We start from the raw sequence: 22,907 nt of genomic DNA on the forward strand, positions 1-22,907 counted from the left end.
CCAGTTACTAATTGAAATAGGTTTTGAAATCAGATGAGGGAAAGGTTTCAAACAATTTAGCTTTTTAGAAGGTTATGTTTGTCCATTTTGAAAAACGATTATTATCATTATTTTTCCTCGTAAGCATCTTTATTTTCATCAAGCATTGAAACAATATGCTTTTTGTAAATCCATGTTCACTATAATCTAAGATCTCATCTCGTCCAAATTTAAATCCATAACGAATTCCAAATCCATTTAAAATATTTGAACGTATGCACCTCTTTCATTTTTACATATGGAAAATTCACTCTTTTGTAGTTTATAATCTTCTTTTTAATTACTTCAAATGAATTAATTTTCCATCACCACTTTGAATTTAAAAAATCCCAATTCCAATTTAAGGAATCTGCAGCTCAAGGAAATATTTAAAGGCAGAGGATGGATACCCACAGAGGGGGTAAATCATGCATATCTTAAAATCATTATTATTTTAAAAATAATTTGTGAACGAATCCAATCTCCAACAAAGGACTTTTTACTGACAATCAACCATGTGATGATAACGTCTTTCCTCCTTCCACTAGGAAAACTCAATTCCCCTGTCAGAAAATAACTGACATTTGATGTATTAAATTACATTTATTTCTTCCTTTTTTTCAACAGCTACAACACTCGGGTTAGTTCAAAGATTGACCATAAGTATTTTGAAATGTTGTTTGACACGGGAGGAAGTATTTCAATTATATTATATATATAATATAAAAAATATTGACAGAGGGCAGCTTTGAAAAGGTGTTTAGGCGTGTTAAGCAATTTGATAGATCGAAAATTATGATTTTGGCAAGGCCAAAATGGGAGTAATTTTATTAATTTGACAACATATCTATAGGATAGTAAAAAATAAGATGTTGAAACTATTATGGGGTTAAAATTGGATCACTAAATTAGGCTCTTAAGATAATTATTGGGATATTTTTACAAAAGATCGTGATTTATATTATGCGGAAAGGAAAATCATAGCAGATAGCATGAGAAATAGGATTAGAGAATTAGAAATGGCTGATTTATGGAGTGAAAAAATTAATTTCACAAAGGAAATATCAATAGTGAAGATCATAGAAAAAATGATTAAATTGCCGAGCCGGATAGCTCAATATATTGTTAATGATTTTGAAATTGATCAATTAATTCATTATAATGGGTGACGTTATACCTATTTTGATGAAAAAATATGGCATAACTTTTGAAGATGCTTTGGGATGTCTAAATGAATTTTAAGTAGATGTTAAACTTAGGGAACATTTTTCACTCATTTTTTTTACCATGTCGACGAGTACCTCTCTAATTGGGAGAACAAGTCTTTATTGAACTTAATAATTGGTTTAAAGATGGTATTATTGTACCTATCTGGTATAATAATTGGGTCACTCCGTTAGTTTCGATAAAAAAAATTGAATGGAAGATTAAGACTGTACGCTGAATTTCGTGCAACATTTAATCCATGGGTTGTACAGATTAAGTACCCTCTTCCCCAGAATTGAGGAGGTTTGGGCAAATTTAAGGTGCGGGAAATATTTTTCCAAGGTAGATTTTTCATCTGCTAGAGGGCATTAGTAAATTTTTAAAATAACAACTTCGAGAGTTTATTTGCTTTATGTAGGTTACCTGTGGGCTAAGTGTGTCGCCTATTTTTTGGAGAGTGTTTTTTTATCATATGGACTATGTATTAACTAGGGAGTAATACCGGAGCAACATAGCCATCGTCTTGAAGAAGTATTTGAAAGGATTCATGACAAGGTTTAAAGAACCAGTCTAGATAAAAGTGTTTTACGGGTGACAGAAAGAAATTGTGTATTTAGGTCATAAAATTATTGGAATTGAGGTAAGTCCTCTAAATAAAAATTAAGAAAATATGCGTTCGCCAACAAATAAATCGGAAATGCAGTGTTTTCTAGGTAGGATAAAATATTATCATAGATTTGTGGGAAATTTTGCAAAAAAAGTGTGTTCATTTTGAGTGGCAAGGTGAACAACAAATAGGTTTTAATTTGTTATAGAAAAAATTTAACAATGATTAGGAAATAATTTTGGCGGTAAATGCATCTAGTAAAGGTGGTGGCTATTTATTACATTTAATAGGCGAGTTTGAAAGATTTATTATTTTTTTCCTCGTAAACTTTAAGAATTGGTCAACTGGTCGTCCCATGCTTTGGATTGCATATTCATCAATTTTTCGGTACGATCTAACAGAAATACCTTAGCAGTTACTTCGGCAGAAATCTTGAAAATTAATAAGTATTCAGACATCAACGTAATTTTTATCCTACTTGTCACCAAACTCTTGGTGTTTTTGGTTAGAAATTCCTTAAATTTATCACATTACGCCAAATAAATGGCGATCGTAATGAAGCTTCCTATTTATTTCAAACAATTTATTACGATGGCTATTCCTCAAAGTAATTGTATTGCTATACATGGTTCCATAAAGCAATGCTAAACCGATCTCTTAATTGTTTTTTTTTAATTTGATTTTTTTAAATTCTTTTTTAAGAATTTATATATATATGATATATTTTTATAATAGCTAATTGTTTTTTATACTCTGTTTTAAATTTGTTTTATATATATATATATATATATCTTAGGGGTGATCAGGGAAGGTTTGGGACTTTATTCGTTCAAACCTAAATATATTCAAATATATCGTTCATAAAAGAAAATTTAATCTTCCTTGTTGCGCCAATTTTTTTATATTATTTTTCATTTGAGATTAGATCTCGATGCGTAAAGCTAATCTATTCAATTAATTTTAAGAAGTAATATTTTTGACATAGGTTTTTATTCTCTGTAATGAAGAAAAGGTCCTCATATTTGCGCTTGTATTAATTGAAATACCTGTTTTAGATAATTCTGATATTTCTCCAAGAGCATGCAAAATAGACTTTTTTAGATCCTAAAAATGCTGCAACAGCTTGATATCGAAGTCTTCATCTTGTTGTGCAGAACTTTTGCAGTTTCTTTTTTCCTGTAACACAAGATATCTTGAAATAATTATATTCAGTAAATTCTGTCTATTTGAATATCTGAACATTTTATACACTCTAAAAATTTTAAAATCACAGCTATTATTAGAGATATATTAAATAGAATTCTTTTGGTTGATAAAATTTTCTTATATCCATCAGTGTTTAAGATTGAAAAAATGTAAGAAAATAAACTTTAAACATTCTTGAGATAAATTATTAATATACAAGAAATAAATATTTAAATAATTTTAACTTTTGCTAATATTTTGAATAGAATATAACTCATTTGAATAAGAATACTTTGCCATTTACAATTCATGAAGCATTGTTTTTTTCAAAGATTCTGGCTATGGGGCGAAGAATTTCTCACCTCTCCCATCCCCCTCTCGATGGCAACGAGCCTGAGCCCTTTTAAATTTTTTCAAAAAAATTAGCTAAGGGGGAGGGAAGCGCTAGGGGGAGGGAAGCGCTAGGGGAGGGAAGCGCTGACTACGGGCCTGACAATCCTAACCTAGCCCACCTTTATAAATATCAGAATCATATTAATTCATGTTTTGTGATTCTGAAAAATTGTCAAATTAAAAAATAGGGGAAAACATTCTAAATTTCATTTATTAAGATTTGATTTTAAAAAATGATAAAGTACTAAAATATAAAACAAATAAAAATATATAAAATTACTAATGGAGCTATCTTGATTGCTTTTGAAAAACCTAATGGAGGCATCCGCCCAAATGAAATCGGTTCATTTTCAGACGCCTGATAGCTAAAATTATTGCTAAAAAAATAAAATCCTATTCTCATTCCCTGCTTGGCAAATACCAATTAGGATGCGGAATTAAAGGAGGCTTATATATAGCCTCTCACTGCCTACGGATCTACCTATAACATCCATCGATAAACTCCGTTTTATGCAAAATCGATTTTAAGAATGCCTTCAATATAATTTCACGTTCCTCGGCACTCGAATCTTTTTACAATTTCCCCCAATTGTCGCGCTTCGTAGACATCTGATATAACAATAGCACTCCCCTCATTTTTAATGGTAGAGTTATGTATTCCGAAGAGGGAGTACAACAGGGCGGCCCCTCGGCCCTATTCTTTTCTGCTTAGCTATGCACAATATGATGAAAGATCTTAAATTTGATTTATACGTAGACCTTAACCTGGTACCTTGATGATGGCATACTCTGCGGTAATCCACATTAAATTAGCAAAGCCCTTGACCACCTGAAAGAGAATGCTCTAAAATAGGTTTAGAATTAAACAAAACCGATATACAACTATTACAATTCAAAGATAAATACGGCGGGCATGAAAGGCTCGATGCACTTCCAAGCTAAACCTTAGATAATCTCTTAACCAATGACTAACTGAGAGTTACTATAGGATTTAGACTTGGATGCTCGCTTACACAGTCACACACTTGTCGCCAATGCAACTTACCCGTTCAACATAACGCCAGACAGGGCTTAAACTGCACCCACAGCCAGGGTCGCCATCTCCGGCATAAAGCAATTAATAAAATCATCCATAACGCTTTTAATAAGGCTAAAATACCCAACATTCTTGAACCAACCAACCTCTCATTACAGGACAGCCTCAGACCCGACGGTTTAACCTGCCCCCTGGTCCAATGAGAAATCCCTTATTTGGAACGCAACCTGCGTCTCCTCCTTTCCTTCATCAATAAATTCAAACCCTCTCACTTGTGGGGAAAATAAAAAACTATTAGATAAAAAAAATTGATTTTTCCAATATCGGTCATTTTATTTAATATATAAGAACTGAAAACGATTTTTTGGAAATAATATAATCTTCAATTTTTATAAAAAATTTAGTTAACATTAGCAAACTCTTCATTTATATTTATAGTCTAGGGGAATTGTATAAAATTGTATATTATTTAGTTTTTAATGGTTTTTCTTGAACTATTTGATATAATTTATAGATGACCCAAATAAATTATGATGGCGAAGAACTATTACTCAGAGAACGATTTTCAAAAACTAGACCTATACCTGGAACACCGAAAATTCACACTGTGATTTCGACATACATCAATTTAGAAGTAAAATATATTCGAATTTTTTGTTATTTATTATAAAGAAAATTTTGCCAATATCCAAATCTTTGCAACATAACACAATATCAGTACATTATTTCCATAAACATTGGTAAATTTTTTAATTAATAAATTTTTGTAATTTTGTAAGATAAAATATTTTATTATTCCGATGGTTACGTTGCCAATAAATATTCAAAATTAAATAACTTTATATTTCAGCCAATAGTCATATCAACTAACGGCAATTTTTCACAGTCTTAAAAAACTTTATCACGAAAATTTTTAACATAACAAACGAAAATCGCGAATCCTTATTTCTTAAACAAAAACTTCAACTAGAAATTTTTAAACACAATTATACTTGTTTTTTAGGTACATATTCATTATTAAATTAAGCTCTTTTTAGAGTCTTCGAAAATATTTATTTTTATTTAGTAATTTTATATATTTTTATATTCTTGTTTTAATATTTTAGTGTTTATCATTTTTTTAAATAAATAAAAAGTATCTTACAATAATTTATTAAGATTTTAAAAGTTTTATTTATAAATCTTAAATATAAAGTTTGAAACTATTCTTTGTTACTTTTGGCATGTTAGAACACATTTTAAAATACTAAATATTTTTTAGCCAATCATGTATGACTTTAGGCTTAAATTTTCAGTCTTATCAATTATTAGCTTAAATTATAAGTGGAGTACTGACCTCTTCCTGTAATCATCGTCCCCGATCTCCCACATTTCTTATGCAAAAAAAAATCACATGTTTTTTAAATTTCCTAACTATTATTGTTCTTCTTATTGATATAGGACGCCTATGTATTGTCTAGCAGTCATTTTACTTTAATATATTCTCATTTTAAACTACAAAAATCCCTATTAATCTTATTTAGGAAACAATAAAATTAATTGTGTACAAATATATTTGAAATTAAAAAAAATTAAACTAGTCCTGAGGTAATAATTTTAATATGAAGCTAGACCAATAGGAATTAATTCCTTTTATCACCATTCAAGAGTTATTTTCTTATAATTTTGGAAAAATTAGGTTATTTTTATATCTGGGGTATAATTATGAATTCCTATATATGCAAAACAAAGCCAATACCTTTTTTTTCTGAGATATTTTTAATTTTTCAAAATAATTTAATAAATAAAACTTTTATAAAAAAATTATCATTATTAAAACAAATATTTGCACATACTTTCTATTTCTTTCGTTAAAAATAAAATTGATCTTAGACAACGCTGTTTTTATTTTGCTTGATATTTTATAGAACTCATACCATTTTTATTTTTTTAAAAAATTCTTTTTTATGGAATTTTATTTTCATTTTTAATTCATCCAAATAAAATTGTGTATAAATGATAGCTCCGTGAAGTTGGCCGAACATTTGGAAGCAATAACGATGAATCATATGTCATTTTTTAGTGGTTAGTTAGTGCTTATTAGTGCTTCAATCCGTATAGCAGCCGAATTTAAGGAAAAAAAGTTAGAGGCAAAAATAAATATTTGTGCCAACTTCTTTAAAAGTTGTTTGACAGCACTAACAATGAAACTTATATCATCCTTTAGTGCTTCATTAGTAGAGGTTAGTGCTTCAATCACTTTTGTTGCCGAATTTAAGAATAAAAAGTTATTGGCGAAAAAACAAAAATAAAAAAATATTGGCGACGTGCCAAAACAAAAACTAGAGTAGTACTAAACATCCGGTTTTCGCCATTATTTAGTGCTTAATTAATGTATTTAAATTCCGTTATTAATTTAGTTAACCGCCAAATGGAAAAAAAGTTATTAGCTAAATAAAAATTATGACGTCACGATTTAAGCGTGAAGTTGGCCGAACTTTTGGAAGCACTAACGATGAAACTTATATCATTCTTTAGTGCTTCGTTAGTAGAGGTTAGTGCTTCAATCACATTTGTTGCCGAATTTAAGAATAAAAAGTTATTGGCGAAAAAAACAAAAATAAACAAATATTGGCGACGTTCCAAAACAAAATCTAGAGTATTACTAATGAATTCCGTAATTAATTTGGTTAACCGTCTTTATAAAAAATTGTAATACGCTATAGAAATGTTTAGAGGTCAAATTATGGCCAGAAAATTATGAAAGCACTAGCGATGAAATTTATATCCTTCTTTATAGCTTCCTTAGTAGAGGTTAGTGGTTCAATTATTTTTGTAGCCGAATTTAAGAATAAAAAGTTATTTGCGAAAAAAACAAATAATGGCGACGTGCCAAAACAAAAACTATATTAATACCAAACATCCGGTTTTCGCCATTATTTAGTGCTCAATTAGTAAATTTGAATTCCGTAATTAATTTGGTTAACCATCTTTATAAAAAATTGTAATACACTAAGGATTATGAAAATATATAAAATTATAAAATATGTAATAAAACCTAATTAAAAAATTATAATTTATAAATTTATAATTATATAATTAAAAATAAAATTTTATAATTGAGTCCCCAAAAAGGTACCATAATTGTGTCTAAAAATTTCTATTTGAATTTTTTGTCGAATAAAAAGAAATTCTCTGGGTTCATTTGTGAAAAGTCGTATTTTATTATGCAGATTTTTTAAAAACATAAATGTTGAAGGCGAAAAATGCCCGTTAGTAGAAGTAACTACTGGAGTGAATATGAAGTTTTTAAAATTTTTATATTTGTTTGTCTTTTTAATTTCTGCCTGCGTTATTAAATTGAAATTTATGTTTGAAGGGAATGATGAGACACGTGATTTGCTGAGGGGTATGGTTGTCATACCATCAGGTCTTAAACCATCTTCTTGAGATAAATTTGATTGTTCAAGATTGTTTGTAATGTGTGCAGCTGTTAGGCTTCTATTTATTATATGGTTTACAGCTGTGTTGATTTATTAATCACATGTGGGAAATTCTGTGGTTAATTTTTTATATTACTCAAAAAATTTTTGATTACTTGTAAATTTTTATAGTATGTAACACATTTCCATAATGTGAAACATTCTTATATAGTTAAATAACTTTCCATAATTATTGTAAAAAACATTTTGATTTTAATATAATTTTTTAAAAAAAATTTTTAATAAAACTTTAATAAAGACGAACGTCAAATTTATGAATCGAATATAATTTTTTAATGATTTGGTCTTAAATTTTCTTAGGCGTCGAGAAAGGTGTCAGAAAATTTGAAGGATTAATATGGCAGTAATTTATCGAATCAGGAACACTCAGAATTCCTGCATAAGTATTAGTGATCTGCATCTGGCCTAATTTTTCAAGCCCGGCCTGGTCCAAAATTTTTTTAAAAAAGTTTTGCCGGCCCAGCCCGAATCAGAAATTTTTTTAAAAAAATTTATCGACCCGGCCCGGTCATGCCCGAATTTATTTAAATATAGAAAATAATTTTTAAAATTACTCAAAATAAAAGACATATGTTATATGTTGTCTAGTTTCTATAAATAAAATCAAATATTTTTATTTTACATAAAAGTTTAATATATAATTGATAAATTTAGAAATATTTAAAAAAATTTCTAGGCCCAACCCTACCCGGCCCTTTTTTAAAAAATATTAGGCCCAAACCCGATTTATTTTAAAAAAATTAGGTCTGAGCACGGTTCGACGGGTACTTTAAAATATTGTAATCTTAATATATAAAATTTATGATAGAAATAAATATATGCGTAATTTTTTCGAATAAAATAAAACTATGTAAAAAGAACAATTTGAATTAAGAATAAAAAATTTCTGAGAATGTTTTTAACCATATCATTCAATGACACCTCAGAATAATAGATGCTGGAGAAAAAATGTAGTTGTTACAATAAAATAATAAAAATTATATAATTATTACACAAGAATGGGGTTCAATGGACCCATTTAGGCAGTAGTGGAAATAATATTTTTTGACTTGGTTTTAGCTATTCATGTATTTTGGGAACCTTAATATATATAAGCTTCTGAAACATTATATTATTCAAATATGGCAGATGATCTACGGAAACAATTGATAGGTTAAGTGTAAAAAGACAATATGCATTTTTTAATTACTTGGGGTTTTTAATCAAACTAATTAGGGTTTAAATTTTACAAAATAAGTACTAAATAATGGTGAAAATAAAATGTTTGTCGCTGATAGATTTTTGTTTATTTTGTTAATAACTTTTTTATTTTAAATTAGGCTATTAAACTGATTAAAGCACTAACCTCTACTAAGGAAGCTCTAAAGAATTATATAATTTCATTGTTATGGTTTCATAATTATCTGGCCAAAATTTGACCTCTAATAGTGCGTACAAATTGTGCGTTGCAACGCAGCGTTTTAAAACGCATATAAAAAAACGTAAACGCAGCCATGTATAAATTGATGCGTTAACTTTTATTTTTTCAATATGAAACATTTAAATTTAAAACAAAAAAAATTACTTGCTTTGTATTTACTACAAAGAAATAAAGGAAGGAAGAAGAGCAAGACATCCAAAATATTTGTTAAAAGAAATCTTTTTTCAGAATATATTAATATTAAAGGCGATTTAACACATTCGCAATTTTATAACTATACAAGAATGAGAAGATCAACATTTTCTTATATACTGGAGCTCATTTACGAGGACAGGTGGAATAGTCAAAAAATTTGACATTCTAAGTAAGCCAATAGAAATAGGACTACCTAGCATAGAGATAGTGATAAAGGCTATTTGCATCCTACATAACATCATACAAAGAAGGATCAGCTTCCATTGATGATATAGGTAATACTAATATTTAAATAAATATATAAATATCATATTTATATATATTTTTAAAATTATATTATCATCAATACATATCCTACATTGGCTAACCTTACAACAAGACCATTTTTGGCAAGCAGGGGAAACAACTAAAGCTCACAGGAATCTAAAATCATTAGGGATAAATTTAAAAATTTTATAAATTCTTAAATTTTTATATTATAATAAATTTATTTATATTACTATTATAATAAATTTATTTATATTACTATTATAATAAATTTATTTATATTACTATTATAATAAATTTATTTATATTACTATTATAATAATTTTATTTATATTACTATTATAATAAATTTATTTATATTACTATTATAATAAATTTATTAATATTAAATAAAATGGAATAAAGTATTGATCATGAAATAATTTTAAGTTTAGTTATATATTTGTAAGCTTAGTGTTAATTGTAATAGATTAAATGAAGTGGGATCCAAAGTTGAGGATTAATAATGGGGATGAAGGTTGTAGACTAGATTTATATATATATATTAAACTTAACAATGCAAATATTTTAAATTGCCCTCAATCATAAGAGTGAAAAACTTTAGCCAGTATAAATAATTAAAAATATTAATCATGTTTTGCTATATATTTATGCAATCTTATTTATATTTTTAAATTACATTTTAGGAAGAAGTTAACACATAATTATCCACTACTAATTATATAAAAATTTTATTAATAACAATATATCAAAAATTAACAATATAACAAATATAAATATAAAAATTATATAATAGTATTAAAAGTTTCTGTTGGTTGTGTTCTATTGATCTTGATTATTTGCATTAGTTTTAAAACCTGTTTTAAAAAAAAATCTTCATCGGAATTGTAGCCATCCATTGTATCAACTAGGCTATCCAAAAAGAGTCTATATAAAAGATAAATAAATTATAGATAAAAATAAGAATTACTGGATGCTAGATGACTTTTTTTCCAATACATTCATCAGAATTTGCAAATCATTTTTTGGCAGGTTTCCTTGTTGGAGGAGGGGATTCCTGGAAGTTACTGACAGTAAGTCTGTCAGCAACAGTGGATTGCATGAAATTAATATATTTCTTATACTTGTATTCATGCACCCCTCCTCTAGATCCGGATAGACTGTCTAATTTTTCTTTGCTCAGTTGATACTTGAAATTTCTTAAACGCTTTTTTAAGTAGTTAACACTACAGTCATAATCAGGATATTCTTCTGATAATCTAAAAATAAAATTATTAATAATATAATATATTATTTAACTTAATTCCTATGATGGAAAGATGTTCCATCACAACGAATGTCTTCTTGTGATCAGGATGCGCCTGATTCCATATAATCTCTTCTGGTTCCAACATTTCTGCAAACCTCATTGTGATTTGGTCATTCCATGATCTAACATAATTAATATATGATGATTTAAAGATAATTATACTTACATTTTTGCTGGTGAATTCATTTCTCCACTTCAAAAAAATTTGAAAACGCAAGCAGGTTTACGTTTTGAAAAAAATAATTTAAATGAAAAACGGAAATGTGTTCAATTTGAACGAATACATTTAAAATGCATTGCTTGCGTTTTGAAACGCAGCGTTGCAACGCACAATTTGTACGCACTATAAACATTTCTTTAACGTATTACAATTTTTTATAAAGAGGTAACCAAATTAATTATGGAATTCAAATTTACTAATCGAGCACTAAATAATGGAAAAACTGGATGTTTATTATTACTATAGTTTTTGTTTTGGCACGTCGCCATTATTTGTTTATTTTTGTTTTTTTCGCAAAAATCTTTTTATTCTTAAATTCGGCTACAAAAGTAACTGAAGCACTAACCTCTACTAAGGAAGCCCTAAAGAAGGATATAAATTTCATCGTTAGTGCTTTCATAATTTTCTGGCCAAAATTTGACCTCTAAATATTTCTTTAGCGTATTACGCTTATTTCATACGACGGTTATCCAAATTAATAACGGAATTTAAATACATTAGTTAAGCACCAAATAATGGCGAAAACCGGATGTTTATTACTACTCTAGTTTTTGTTTTGGCACGTCGCCAATATTTGTTTATTTTTGTTTTTTTAGTTAATAAATTTTTATTCTTAAATTCGGCTACAAAAGTGATTGAAGCACTAACCTCTACTAACGAAGCACTAAAGAATGATATAAGTTTCATCGTTAGTGCTTCCAAAAGTTCGGCCAACTTCACGCTTAAATCGTGACGTCATAATTTTTATTTAGCTTATAACTTTTTTCCATATGGCGGTTAACCAAATTAATAACGGAATTTAAATACATTAATTAAGCACTAAATAATGGCGAAAACTGAATGTTTAATACTACTCTAGTTTTTATTTTGGCACATCGCCAATATTTGTTTATTTTTGTTTTTTTCGCCAATAACTTTTTATTCTTTAATTCGGCTACAAAAGTGATGGAAGCACTAACCCCTACTAACTAAGCACTAAAGAATGATATAAGTTTCATCGTTAGTTCATCCAAAAGTTCGGCCAACTTCACGCTTAAATAGTGACGTCATAATTTTTATTTAGCTTATAACTTTTTTTCCACATGGAGGTTAACCAAATTAATAACGGAATTTAAATATATTAATTAAGCACTAAATAATGGCGAAAACAGGATGTTTAATACTACTCTAGTTTTTCACGTCGCCAATATTTGTTTATTTTTGGCCAATAACTTTTTATTCTTAAATTCGGCTACAAAAGTGATTGAAGCACTAACCTCTACTAACGAAGCACTAAAGAATGATATAAGTTTCATCGTTAGTGCTTTCAATCAACTTTTAAGCGTGAAGTTGGCATAAATTTTTATTTTTGCCTATAACATTTTTTCATTAAATTCGGCTACTATACGGATTGAAGCACCAACAAGCACTATCGAAGCACTAAAAAATGACATATGATTCATCGTTAGTGCTTCCAAATGTTCGGCCAGCTTCACGGAGCTGTAAATGATAGTGAAAACGTTAATAATAGAAGAAATGAATGTAATTGATGATGCGATTATCTAGTAGAGCGACAAGTTAAATGTGATGCCAACACCTTTTTGATAAATTCATTACTGACCAATATTAATAGCTAACACTTCTTTTAATTCCGCTACCATTTTACCTAAATATTTTTTTTTATTAATCTCATATCTTGATATCTCTTTTTATCCTATTTTTGAAGTTATTTTTGATTTAAATATATTGCAAATAATTCTAATTAAGTTTCTTTTTGAAGTTTATAAAATGAGAATCTTAGGATTTAGTTAAGAATTTTTGATTTTATATAAATAAGTGGCGTAACAAACTCCTCCACGGTTAGGGAGGACTCAAGCCAAATTTAGATACAAAAGCCTTACGTTTTCCTAAATTATGGTTAGGGACTTTTATTTTACCATGGCGCAAATCATTAGTACCTCTGATTGATAAATTTCAAAGATTTCTCTCCTTTCTTATTTGTTTTATTATATCTTTACAATTGAACCCCACCTCAACTAGAGCCTTAATTTTGAATGTTTGGTAGGAAGTAGATACCGCACTCTATTCTTTGCAAAGAAAGGAAGGATTGGTAAGAATTTTATATATTATTCCTAAAAATAAATAAAATTATTATTTTTTAAACCTAATACATTATTTTTAATGATGCAAAAAAAAAAATTTTTAAGTTTATATAAAAATTTTTTAATCAAGTTCTTTGCCGATATCCTACGAGAGATATCCCTTATGCGAGATACACTATCTCGCCTCCCAGCTCACTAAGCTTTCTTCTTATTAAAGAACTACCTTTTAATTCCAAGAATTTTATAAACACTTCGAGCGTCTCGGATCTTTCAATATGACGTCAACCTCGCTTCACATGAACTGGAGATTAAACGCCTAACAGAAGATATACTCAATCTTAAATTTGGGGAGTTATCATGGCTACAGGCTACCTTACCAACCAAATCCGGCGGTATTGGTATAAGGTCACCTTCCCTACTTTCTGTTAGTGCGTTCATATCCTCTCGCTTGTCCTGCGAGCCCATCATTCAAACGCTAACAAAACATCCTGACCCCTTACTCCAACAGGCTATTGATCTATGGAAGTCCCTCTCATTAGTCGATCCTCCATCGCCGGCATTACAGAAGGATTGGGATAAACCTCTAGTTGGCAACTCCGTTGCATTCCTTAAATCGAGGAGCCAACCAGAGGATCATTCTCTACTCTTCTCTATTTCCGAAGGTGGTGGATAAGAATTTCTTGAAGCCTTCCCATCCCGAAACCTTGACCAGCTCCTAAGCAATGATGAGATACGTCACGCCATCCGTCTTAGACTGAATTGCGATATGGTAATACCTCATAACTGTATCCTCTGTCAAACGTCGGTCAACTCCAAAGGCCGTCACTCTCTACACTGCAAGCGCTGTAAAGGCAGATTCATTAGGCATTCAAAATGCAATGATACCATTGCCAGGGCCTTAAAATCCGCCGGCATCCCATCAACCCTCGAACCTACTGGCCTTTACAATTCAGATGGTAAGCGGCCCGATGGTTAGACTATGATCCCTTGGAAGAGGGGGGAATTCCTAACTTGGGATTTCTCATGCATCGATCCTCTTGCCCCTTCCAATGTAAATAGAGATGCCATACTAGATGCCGAGGCGAATAAATTAGCTAAATATTCGCCATCTCTTCCCGCCAATTATACATTCCTACCATTAATCGCCACTACCTTAACGTCGTTCGGCTTTGCCCTAGACTTCTTTAAAGAGCTAGGAAAACGGATCTCTGCTAGGACCGAGGATCCCAACGAGGGATTCTACCTACGCCAACGATTAGCCATAAACATAGTAAAATACATTTATCTCAGCTTTATTTTTTCAATATCCGAAACGCCGTAATTGAACATCCTATGCATAGTATAGACTTTGGCCATTTTGTTGCATATTATTATAACGTTAGAGCTAAATTTATATTAATGTATAAATTAATCTATGTTATTTTATTTTATTAAATTATTTTACTAATAATGTATTAATATCTTATTATTATAATGATTATATATTTTATAAATTGTTTCTTTCTTTAATATAATAATTTAATATAATTTTTAAAAATATTAATAAATCTTATAAATCATATATGTAATAAAAATAAATATATATTAATTATTTATACCCTAAAAGTAACTTTTTTTTTGAAAAATTCTTTTTAAAATTGTTTCGTAGAAAAATTTCAATTTATTCATATTCGAAATATCAGGGCGGCTTGAACATGTTGTTAGAGATATGTATTAGCCATCAATCTTTCTCCTCTTTCTTTTATATCATTACAATCAATTTATAACCAGATACTTTCCTGTCACTTCCTTTTTTAATTTTATTACATTTATAATTTTAATCATAGTTTGATAGTATACTAAATGTTAACTTTAAAGTATAATATTTTTATAAAGTTAATAAAAATTGTATTTTTATGAGTTCAAAATTGAAACTTCTCTGCAAATAAGATTTTTTTCACAAAATAAAAAATTTAGCTTAGCCAAGTCTTCATTCATACAAAAGAAAAATTCTGTTTTTGTTCAATTAGATAGTTCAAACAATTTTCGCAAAACTTTCGAAATTAATAATCATATTATCTTATCTCTATATAAAGTTTATACCCTAATAATTATAAATCTGGTGAATATTGACTTATATTCAATCTTTATCTGGTAATTTGTTTTCCTTATTTCTTCAAATTTTGCCTTTTTTTGTTCTTTACTCCTTTATTCTCCGTGTCTAATTCAAAAACAAAAGTTACTAGAAGTCAAAGAGAGTGAATGCCAATATTATAAATAAATAATATACCTGTCTCATACATATTCCTGCACTTCACGAGCTTACGCCGTAATCTCCAGTATTTTGCCATGTCGAAAATTAAACCACGTTGCTGGGCTATCCTCCAATTTTTAATATGCTGGCAGCGTGGCTTTTTTATATATTTATTCATTTTAAAAGTTTCTCGTATCATTCATTAAATATATAAAAAATTAATAATTTTTTAAATTTGAATATTTAATTTGAATATTTAATGTGAATTAGTTAAGTTCTTGGTCAAACGTACAGGCTACACGAATGGTAGGGATCGACTAAGGTCTATTCCGGGCATAGACATACCCATGATAGGACATTATTAAACGTAAATATTTTATTGGAGTCATTAGGTCTTCTTATTGTTTGACCTTGGTTATATTATATCTTTATAAAAAATAAATTTGGGATTTCACTTATTTTTTTATAAAAACCCTTTTTTTTCTAAAGATTTTGAATAATAGTGATTATTTAAAGAAGTTATTAACTTTTACCAATTTATTTTTCCAATTCTTCTTTATAGTTATATATTGTATACATTTTTGGGGGAGAAATACCTCTCCCCTCCACCTTGGTTTCGCGCAGGATTTCTGGTATATCAAGGTCTAAGATAAGCTAGCCCAGTTTCAGAGCGGCTTTAGTCATAGGCTAATGATCTAAAATCTATAAACAATAAAAACAGAAAAATATCAAAGACGATCTTCCTAGGGCTGTGAGACGCCTAGAAAGTCTCGCGATCTGTTAGGTTCTATGTTTATCTCAAAATTATTAGTTAATGTAATATTTTATCCATTGAACCTTATTGCATACATGGTAAGTTTAGCCAATTTCTATTATCCTAATATTTGAACATTTAAATAAAAAGGAAACTATTCATTTTCTTATAATAATTATGCCCTAAAAGTTAAAAGTTCATATAAAAATCAGATATTAAAAAAATAGGAAAAATTTATAATCAAGTTTCCCCTGCTATTTACCCAACACAAAAACCCATTTGATTAAACATTATTTTTCCAAATGTTTTGTTTGTGTAAATTATAGATGAGGATGCTCACAAAAAAAACTATACAACAACGAGGGGAAATAAAAATGTGTGTATTAAGAGTAGAAAACAAACTCAAAGTTATGAATAAAACAGTGACTCTGCTATAAATAAAAATGTGTTTATTAGTAATAAAAAACACAGAAAATATACATTATCTATATCACAATGATGGGGAGTATTTATCATACAAACCCAACCAATACGACATTGCTAAATAAAAACCATGGGTGGGATATGCATAAAAAGCACTAAAATCAAAGTTAAAGATAAGGTTTACTGTATAATGTATGGCATTTTTCATTTACAATTATTCATTTATCAATATCCCTCTTATTTTAATGAACTAGCCACTATGAAACAGGGACCCGGACCTTTATTTATAACGGTTCAGTTTGGTTAAGGTTCATTATATAAAAATTTATAATGGTTACGGTTCATTTACTGTTCTTAGAAAAAAATTATAAAGATTCGATTCAGCTAATTGTAAAGGTTTATAAAGGTTTATTCCGGTTATATAAAAAAAATTATAATTATTTTTATCGAAAATATGATATTAATTATGAATATTATTTGTTAAAATTGTTGCCACACTTAAGTTAAATATTGTTTATTTATAAAATAGATGAAATTAATTTATTTTTAAAGTATCTATGAATAATACATAAAATGTATATAAGAATTAAAATACTGTACAAAATTATTAATATGTTTTTATCCATTTTAACCCAAAATTTAATGACTGCTCAATATAAATATCATGATTAGATTTCGATATTGATGACAAGATAGATTTGGAAAGCTTTAATTTTTTTCATAATTAGGGATTCATGTTCATTAGAATGACCTTTCCAAATTACCTCCATGTCCAGCTTTAAGTATGATTTTGCACTTATACACGTTGCAGTCTGATTCATTTAATGGAATATTAATTTTAAAAAAGAACGGACTGGGTTAACTCTGGTGAGGACCGTTTAAATTTTTTCTAGAGGAAAATAAAATAAATTTTTAAAAATTGTCAACATAAATACAATAAAATATATAGGTCAGAACAAAGAAATATTCTAAGATTATGATATTGGTAAACTAATTAGAATTCACCATCAATTTGTAAAGCCACATCATATGGATATTATTAGTAGATTTACAATTCATCACATTAAGTAAACAAAATAAAAAATAGATTTGAACAACTTTGCAAATACTTGTATTTCAAGACAACACAAAATCTATTTTTCATAATAAAAGTTATAACCAGTCCAACCGAACCCAACGAACCTGAAGAAGAAAACCCGGGTTTTTAGGAAAAAAATCTGAACCGGAACCGAACCTGAACCACGTTTATAAAATTTTAAAAACCCCGAACCGAACCTGGGAATTTTATTTAAACCCTGGTTCAACCGGGTTCAGTGTATTGTTTAAAATCATATATTAAGATATTTGTATAATTTTATATATAAATATTAATAATTTAATTGAGATTTTATAATATTTTCAAATTTCCAATTAAGTGAAGTGTTAATAAATTTTAAACAACTTAATTCATTTACGCCATTTTAAATTTTTTTAAATTAATTCTCAAAGATTCCTATTGGAGTGTTAATAAATTTTTAACAATTAAATTCATTTACCCTATTTATTTTTAATTTTTAACTTATTCTCAATGATTATTAATTAGAGGAAAATGAAAGTGAACAAGTCAAAGTAAAAATTATTATATTGGATATGTTAATTTAATGAAATATGTCTAAATATAAAATTGATACATGACTGCTTGGTATTTTTAACTATATTTTGCCTAGGAATAAAATATAAAATTTATTTTTTATACCAAATTTATGCCTAGTTTTTTAATTGATTTAAATATAGAATTTTTATTTATCAATTCAAAAATTCTTAAACCCGCCTTAACCCGGAACCAAACCAGGGTTTAAAAATATTTCCCTGAACCCCCGAACCAAATCCACCTTTTTTTAACCTTAAACCGAACCCGAACCTAACCAGGGCAAAAATTTTGCAGGGTTCGCATCCCTGGTTATAACAATACTAATATACTCAGATGCCAAAATTCTATAATAAAATCAAAACCTTATAAATTTGGTCATTTTGAAATTTATGTGGGAAGAATGGCCCTTATATCAAACTACTCATGGGTAGGCAGTGATGTTATTTACAAATTGGTTACTTAGATATTTTGCATACTAAAATAGAGAAAATAGAAATAGACTCTAATACTATTAGAAGCAGTTAAAAGATTGTTGATCAATTTAAGTAATAGTGAAAAAAATTAATATATACTTATGATATTAAACAAATATTTTGTTAATAATTATATAATTTGAAACCTTAAAACGATACGAATATAGTAAAATATGCAAGGAAAAGAATGTAAACGAAAAAAATATAAAATATTTATTCTATTTTGCCTGAAAGCGATTCAATCCGGTTTCACCCTATTTATTAAGGTTCTTTTATTTACACCTTCAAAAAGTTATTATATCGGTTCAGTGATTAGGTGGTTTATTCCTAACTATTCCGGGTCCCTTCTATGAAATAATAACGATGTTTAATAACAAAAAACTGGCATGTCTGGAGGTATTTCAGCAAAATAATTTTGAAGGAAAATAATAAGGGCACAAAAACTCATGAAACTCATATTAGAGATCTGCAAATTCCGGCTCAGCCCATACCCCGCCCTGGTATATTTTTATAAAATATTTTGGTTCGGGCTAAGTTGTAACATATTTTTAAACAAATTCGAGCCGGGACGCACATCAGGCTTAAATTTTAAATATGACATTCAATTTTGTGAAATAATTTGCGATATTTTAAAATTCTTGTAAATAGCAAGGCATTGTAGAATATATTTTATACATTTAAAAAAATACTAAATTCCTCTCTATTTAAATCCGGGCGAGGCTAAACAGACAAATATTTTTTTTTAGTTCAGGTAGGGCTTTTCGGGATAAACAAAATTTGTATGGGATCGGGAAATTTTCTAAAAAAATTTCGTGAAAAATTAATCCCGATTAGTATAGTTAAACGGCCCAATTTAAGTCGATTTCTAAAAATGGCCTTTAAGATTTTAGCCAAAATAATATTATGTAAGCCTTGAGATTTGGCAAATAGATGTCTAAACTTTTATGACATATATACCAAAATATCCGGACCTACATAATATTACTAAATACATTCAAAGAATCTGTAGAACCATTTTTCGCCCAAAAGAAACCTATTATGATTTAGAAACTAATTTACCAATCAATGATCTGATAGCCCTGATAATGCAGAATTTTCAGTATTTTATTCTATGGATATTTTGTAATTTAATACATTTATAAATAAAAATATTTTGAACCGCCTACTCAATCCAAGATTTCAAATTATAAAGATTATTCAAAATATTTTGTTAAAAATTCCAAGCCACCATTACAATTTTTAGATATCATACAGAAAGGGAAATTTAAATTGAGGATAATGCCCAGACATTGAATTACTAAAATGGCTCGGAAACTACCTTCACTTATTCACTCCCCTAAGCCAATGATAACGTTACCTTCTCTTAAATTTTATCATCCTACAAAATCAAAATTAACAACAAAAAGATCTAAATCACCCCCCCCCCCATCTCCAATTTGATACAAATGACTATAGATTTTCCGTTACCCTCTAATATCAATGGCGATCTTTCATCATCCCACCTGGAGTAGAAGTCCCTGAACTCCTCTATCTAATATATTAATAAGCAGCATCTGCCCAATTATTATTTTTTTATAGCAAATATTGCGCTGTTAGAAAATATGGATGATTGACACAAATGTTTCCAAGTGTGCTGTTTCAACTTACCCTTAATGCTTATACTTATTATAAGAACTAATTATTATTATAAATTCTATTATGATACAATAAATTGTGATGGAGAATGGTTTAATCCTAAATTGCTCAGATTATCTTAAATAATATGTTATCATTTTTTTTTACCTAAATATATCATTAAAAACATTGTATAAAATCATAAGATCCGGATCTATAAATATAGGGCTTCATCCCAATCTCCCTTTCCTACACCTAATATAAATTCAAATGATAAAACAAGCCTCTATGACGAATCTAAATCCTTAATTAAGAACTCTTGGTTAATAAATCTAAATTTATTTAAAGATTTAATCAGTTTTTTCATTTCATCCGATTTGGACATTTTAGGGTATTCATATTACAGTGAAAGGGGGGATATTTTTCACCAGATGTTAAAACAAAATAAAATGATACTATTATATTTTTATTTTAATCATACTTAAACATTAATCTATGTTAAAAAAATATTAAACAACTTTTTTAAATGTCACACTTAAAAAAATATAAAAAGTTTTGTCATCACATATTTTCTTTTATTTATTATATAATTAGATTACTTTAGTCAAGAGGTAGTCCACGATAGCCCAGCTCCAAATAATGTTGCATATGATTATAGAAATTTGTAAAATCATATGGAATAAATTGATTCATTATTTGATTAATATTATTTATTATATATTCCCTTGTACTTGGTCTGGGAATTAATGACCTGTACTTGTTTTTGAAAACCCCGAAAAAATTTTCAATTGGGTTTAATTGTGGTGAGTATGGGGGAAGATATTCAATTCTCTCTTTATAGTCATCAATTAGATGACTTTTATGTACTGACGCATTGTCCATAATTAATATGTCATCTGGTGGTAATATACTAATAATATCCATTAATGAATTTCTGAATAACATACCATTATATGATCCTTCGATGATTTTATAATGTATAACTCCACAAATTCCTATAGTGCAAAGTACACTTACATTTTTCCCTTTTGAGGGTGGCACCTTTATTGATGGTCTAACGTTGAGTGGTGCCCAAGCATAGACAGGTACAACATGAAAATTGATGCCTGTTTCGTCGAGAAAATAGAGTCTTTCTCTGGAGATGTTCAGCAATTTGCGGCAATACACCTGTCGAATATTGATAGCTCCTGGTGTATTCCTGCGATCTGGTTCTTTCCCAGCTCTTTTTTTGGACCATCGGGTTTTTAATATATTTCCTTATAGTTCCAATATTTTTTGGAGAACCAGAGGGAAAATTCTCAATTATATCCTTCACCGTGAAGGTATTATTGTCGATTAGCAAATCCATAATTTGCCTTTCAATATTTGCTGTGTCTTTAATTTTTCTCCCCCTTTGTTTAAGCGAGAATTCCTTTAAGGGCTCACCAATAATTTCTGGGAATGTATCCCGTTTTATTTTATGTATTGATGCCTTCGACATATTAACAAATTCATTTCAATTTTATCTTTGTTCCAACAATTGTATGTTCTTTTGGGTTTAGGAATGGATGATATTTGAGAATGATTTATATTTTCATTAATAGTTGCTAAAGAATTATTATTTGCAGAAATATTAGAATGTGATTGATAATTTTCCATATCATTCCCATCTGAGATTGGCAAAGAATAATTTACAGAAGTACTTGAGAGTAAAGGAGATGTATTAAAGTTATAAAGAATGTAGTCTATATTAAACATTATAAGATTGAAAATAATATTAAATTAAATATACAAAAATATTAAATTATGTAAATGATATGTGAAAAAATATGTTTTTTTTAAAAAGTTTTTTTTTTAAAAAAAGTTATTTAAAATTTTTTTAACATAGATTAATGTTTAAGTATGATTAAAATAAAAATATAATAGTATCATTTTATTTTGTTTTAACATCTGGTAAAAAATATCCCCCCTTTCACCATCTCCTTTTCAAAAACTTAAGGAAACTGAAAAAAAAATTATGCTAAAAAAAGCACTAATTGTTATCTAGTTCAGGGATAAAAATAACTTTTTTTATAATTATGTATTTACTTATATTTGTAAAACAGCTGTTAACTTCTTGACTTTGTATATTAATTTTGCTTGTTTTTTTTTTATTTCTATTCCTTTTTTTCTTTTTCAAAAATTTTTTTAAAATAATATTCTCAAACTATAGTTTAATTTTTAAATCTTTTTATACATTTGGTATATAATTATCATTTAGGTTAATTTATTATTATATTAAAAGCCAAAAAATGCAAAAAAAAACAAAATTGAAATAAACATAAATTCTTTTGCCTTAGGAAATTTCTTTGAAAATTTGAATTTAGAAATAAAAATACCAAG

General features: G+C 28.2%; 1 protein-coding gene across 3 annotated transcripts; it reads right to left on the reverse strand.

Annotated features, from left to right (window-relative positions):
• Positions 1-10,609: 10,609 nt before the first annotated feature.
• LOC135931285 (uncharacterized) lies at positions 10,610-22,717 on the reverse strand. 3 transcript variants are annotated; one of them, XR_010572998.1, is made up of 6 exons: positions 22,614-22,717; positions 16,186-16,354; positions 15,689-15,809; positions 11,109-11,240; positions 10,780-11,068; positions 10,610-10,736 (listed from the first exon to the last, which is right to left on the reverse strand). XR_010572998.1 is itself a non-coding variant. In XM_065468282.1 (4 exons), exons 1-3 carry the CDS (start codon positions 11,302-11,304, stop codon positions 10,828-10,830), a joined length of 393 nt encoding a protein of 130 aa, XP_065324354.1. In that variant the 5' UTR covers positions 11,305-11,465; the 3' UTR covers positions 10,610-10,736; positions 10,780-10,827. The 3 variants fall into 3 exon arrangements, 1 of the variants encoding a protein (XP_065324354.1); XR_010572997.1 differs by lacking the exon at positions 22,614-22,717 and adding an exon at positions 21,146-22,239; XM_065468282.1 differs by lacking the exons at positions 15,689-15,809; positions 16,186-16,354; positions 22,614-22,717 and adding an exon at positions 11,285-11,465.
• Between the last annotated feature and the right edge of the window lie 190 nt (positions 22,718-22,907).

Source organism: Gordionus sp. m RMFG-2023, chromosome 1 (genome assembly GCF_954871325.1).
Source record: "Gordionus sp. m RMFG-2023 chromosome 1, tfGorSpeb1-WG-v2, whole genome shotgun sequence".
Taxonomy (NCBI): domain Eukaryota; kingdom Metazoa; phylum Nematomorpha; class Gordioida; order Chordodea; family Parachordodidae; genus Gordionus; species Gordionus sp. m RMFG-2023.

What these genes read in the sequence shown, in the direction of transcription:
- LOC135931285 (XM_065468282.1), bottom strand. Translation starts at nt 11,304, where the DNA reads ATGAATTCACCAGCAAAAAT. An exon ending in ATGAATTCACCAGCAAAAAT is followed by an intron (nt 11,241 to 11,284) that starts GTAAGTATAATT and finishes TAATTATGTTAG; the next exon opens with ATCATGGAATGACCAAATCA. An exon ending in CTTTCCATCATAGGAATTAA is followed by an intron (nt 11,069 to 11,108) that starts GTTAAATAATAT and finishes TTTTATTTTTAG; the next exon opens with ATTATCAGAAGAATATCCTG.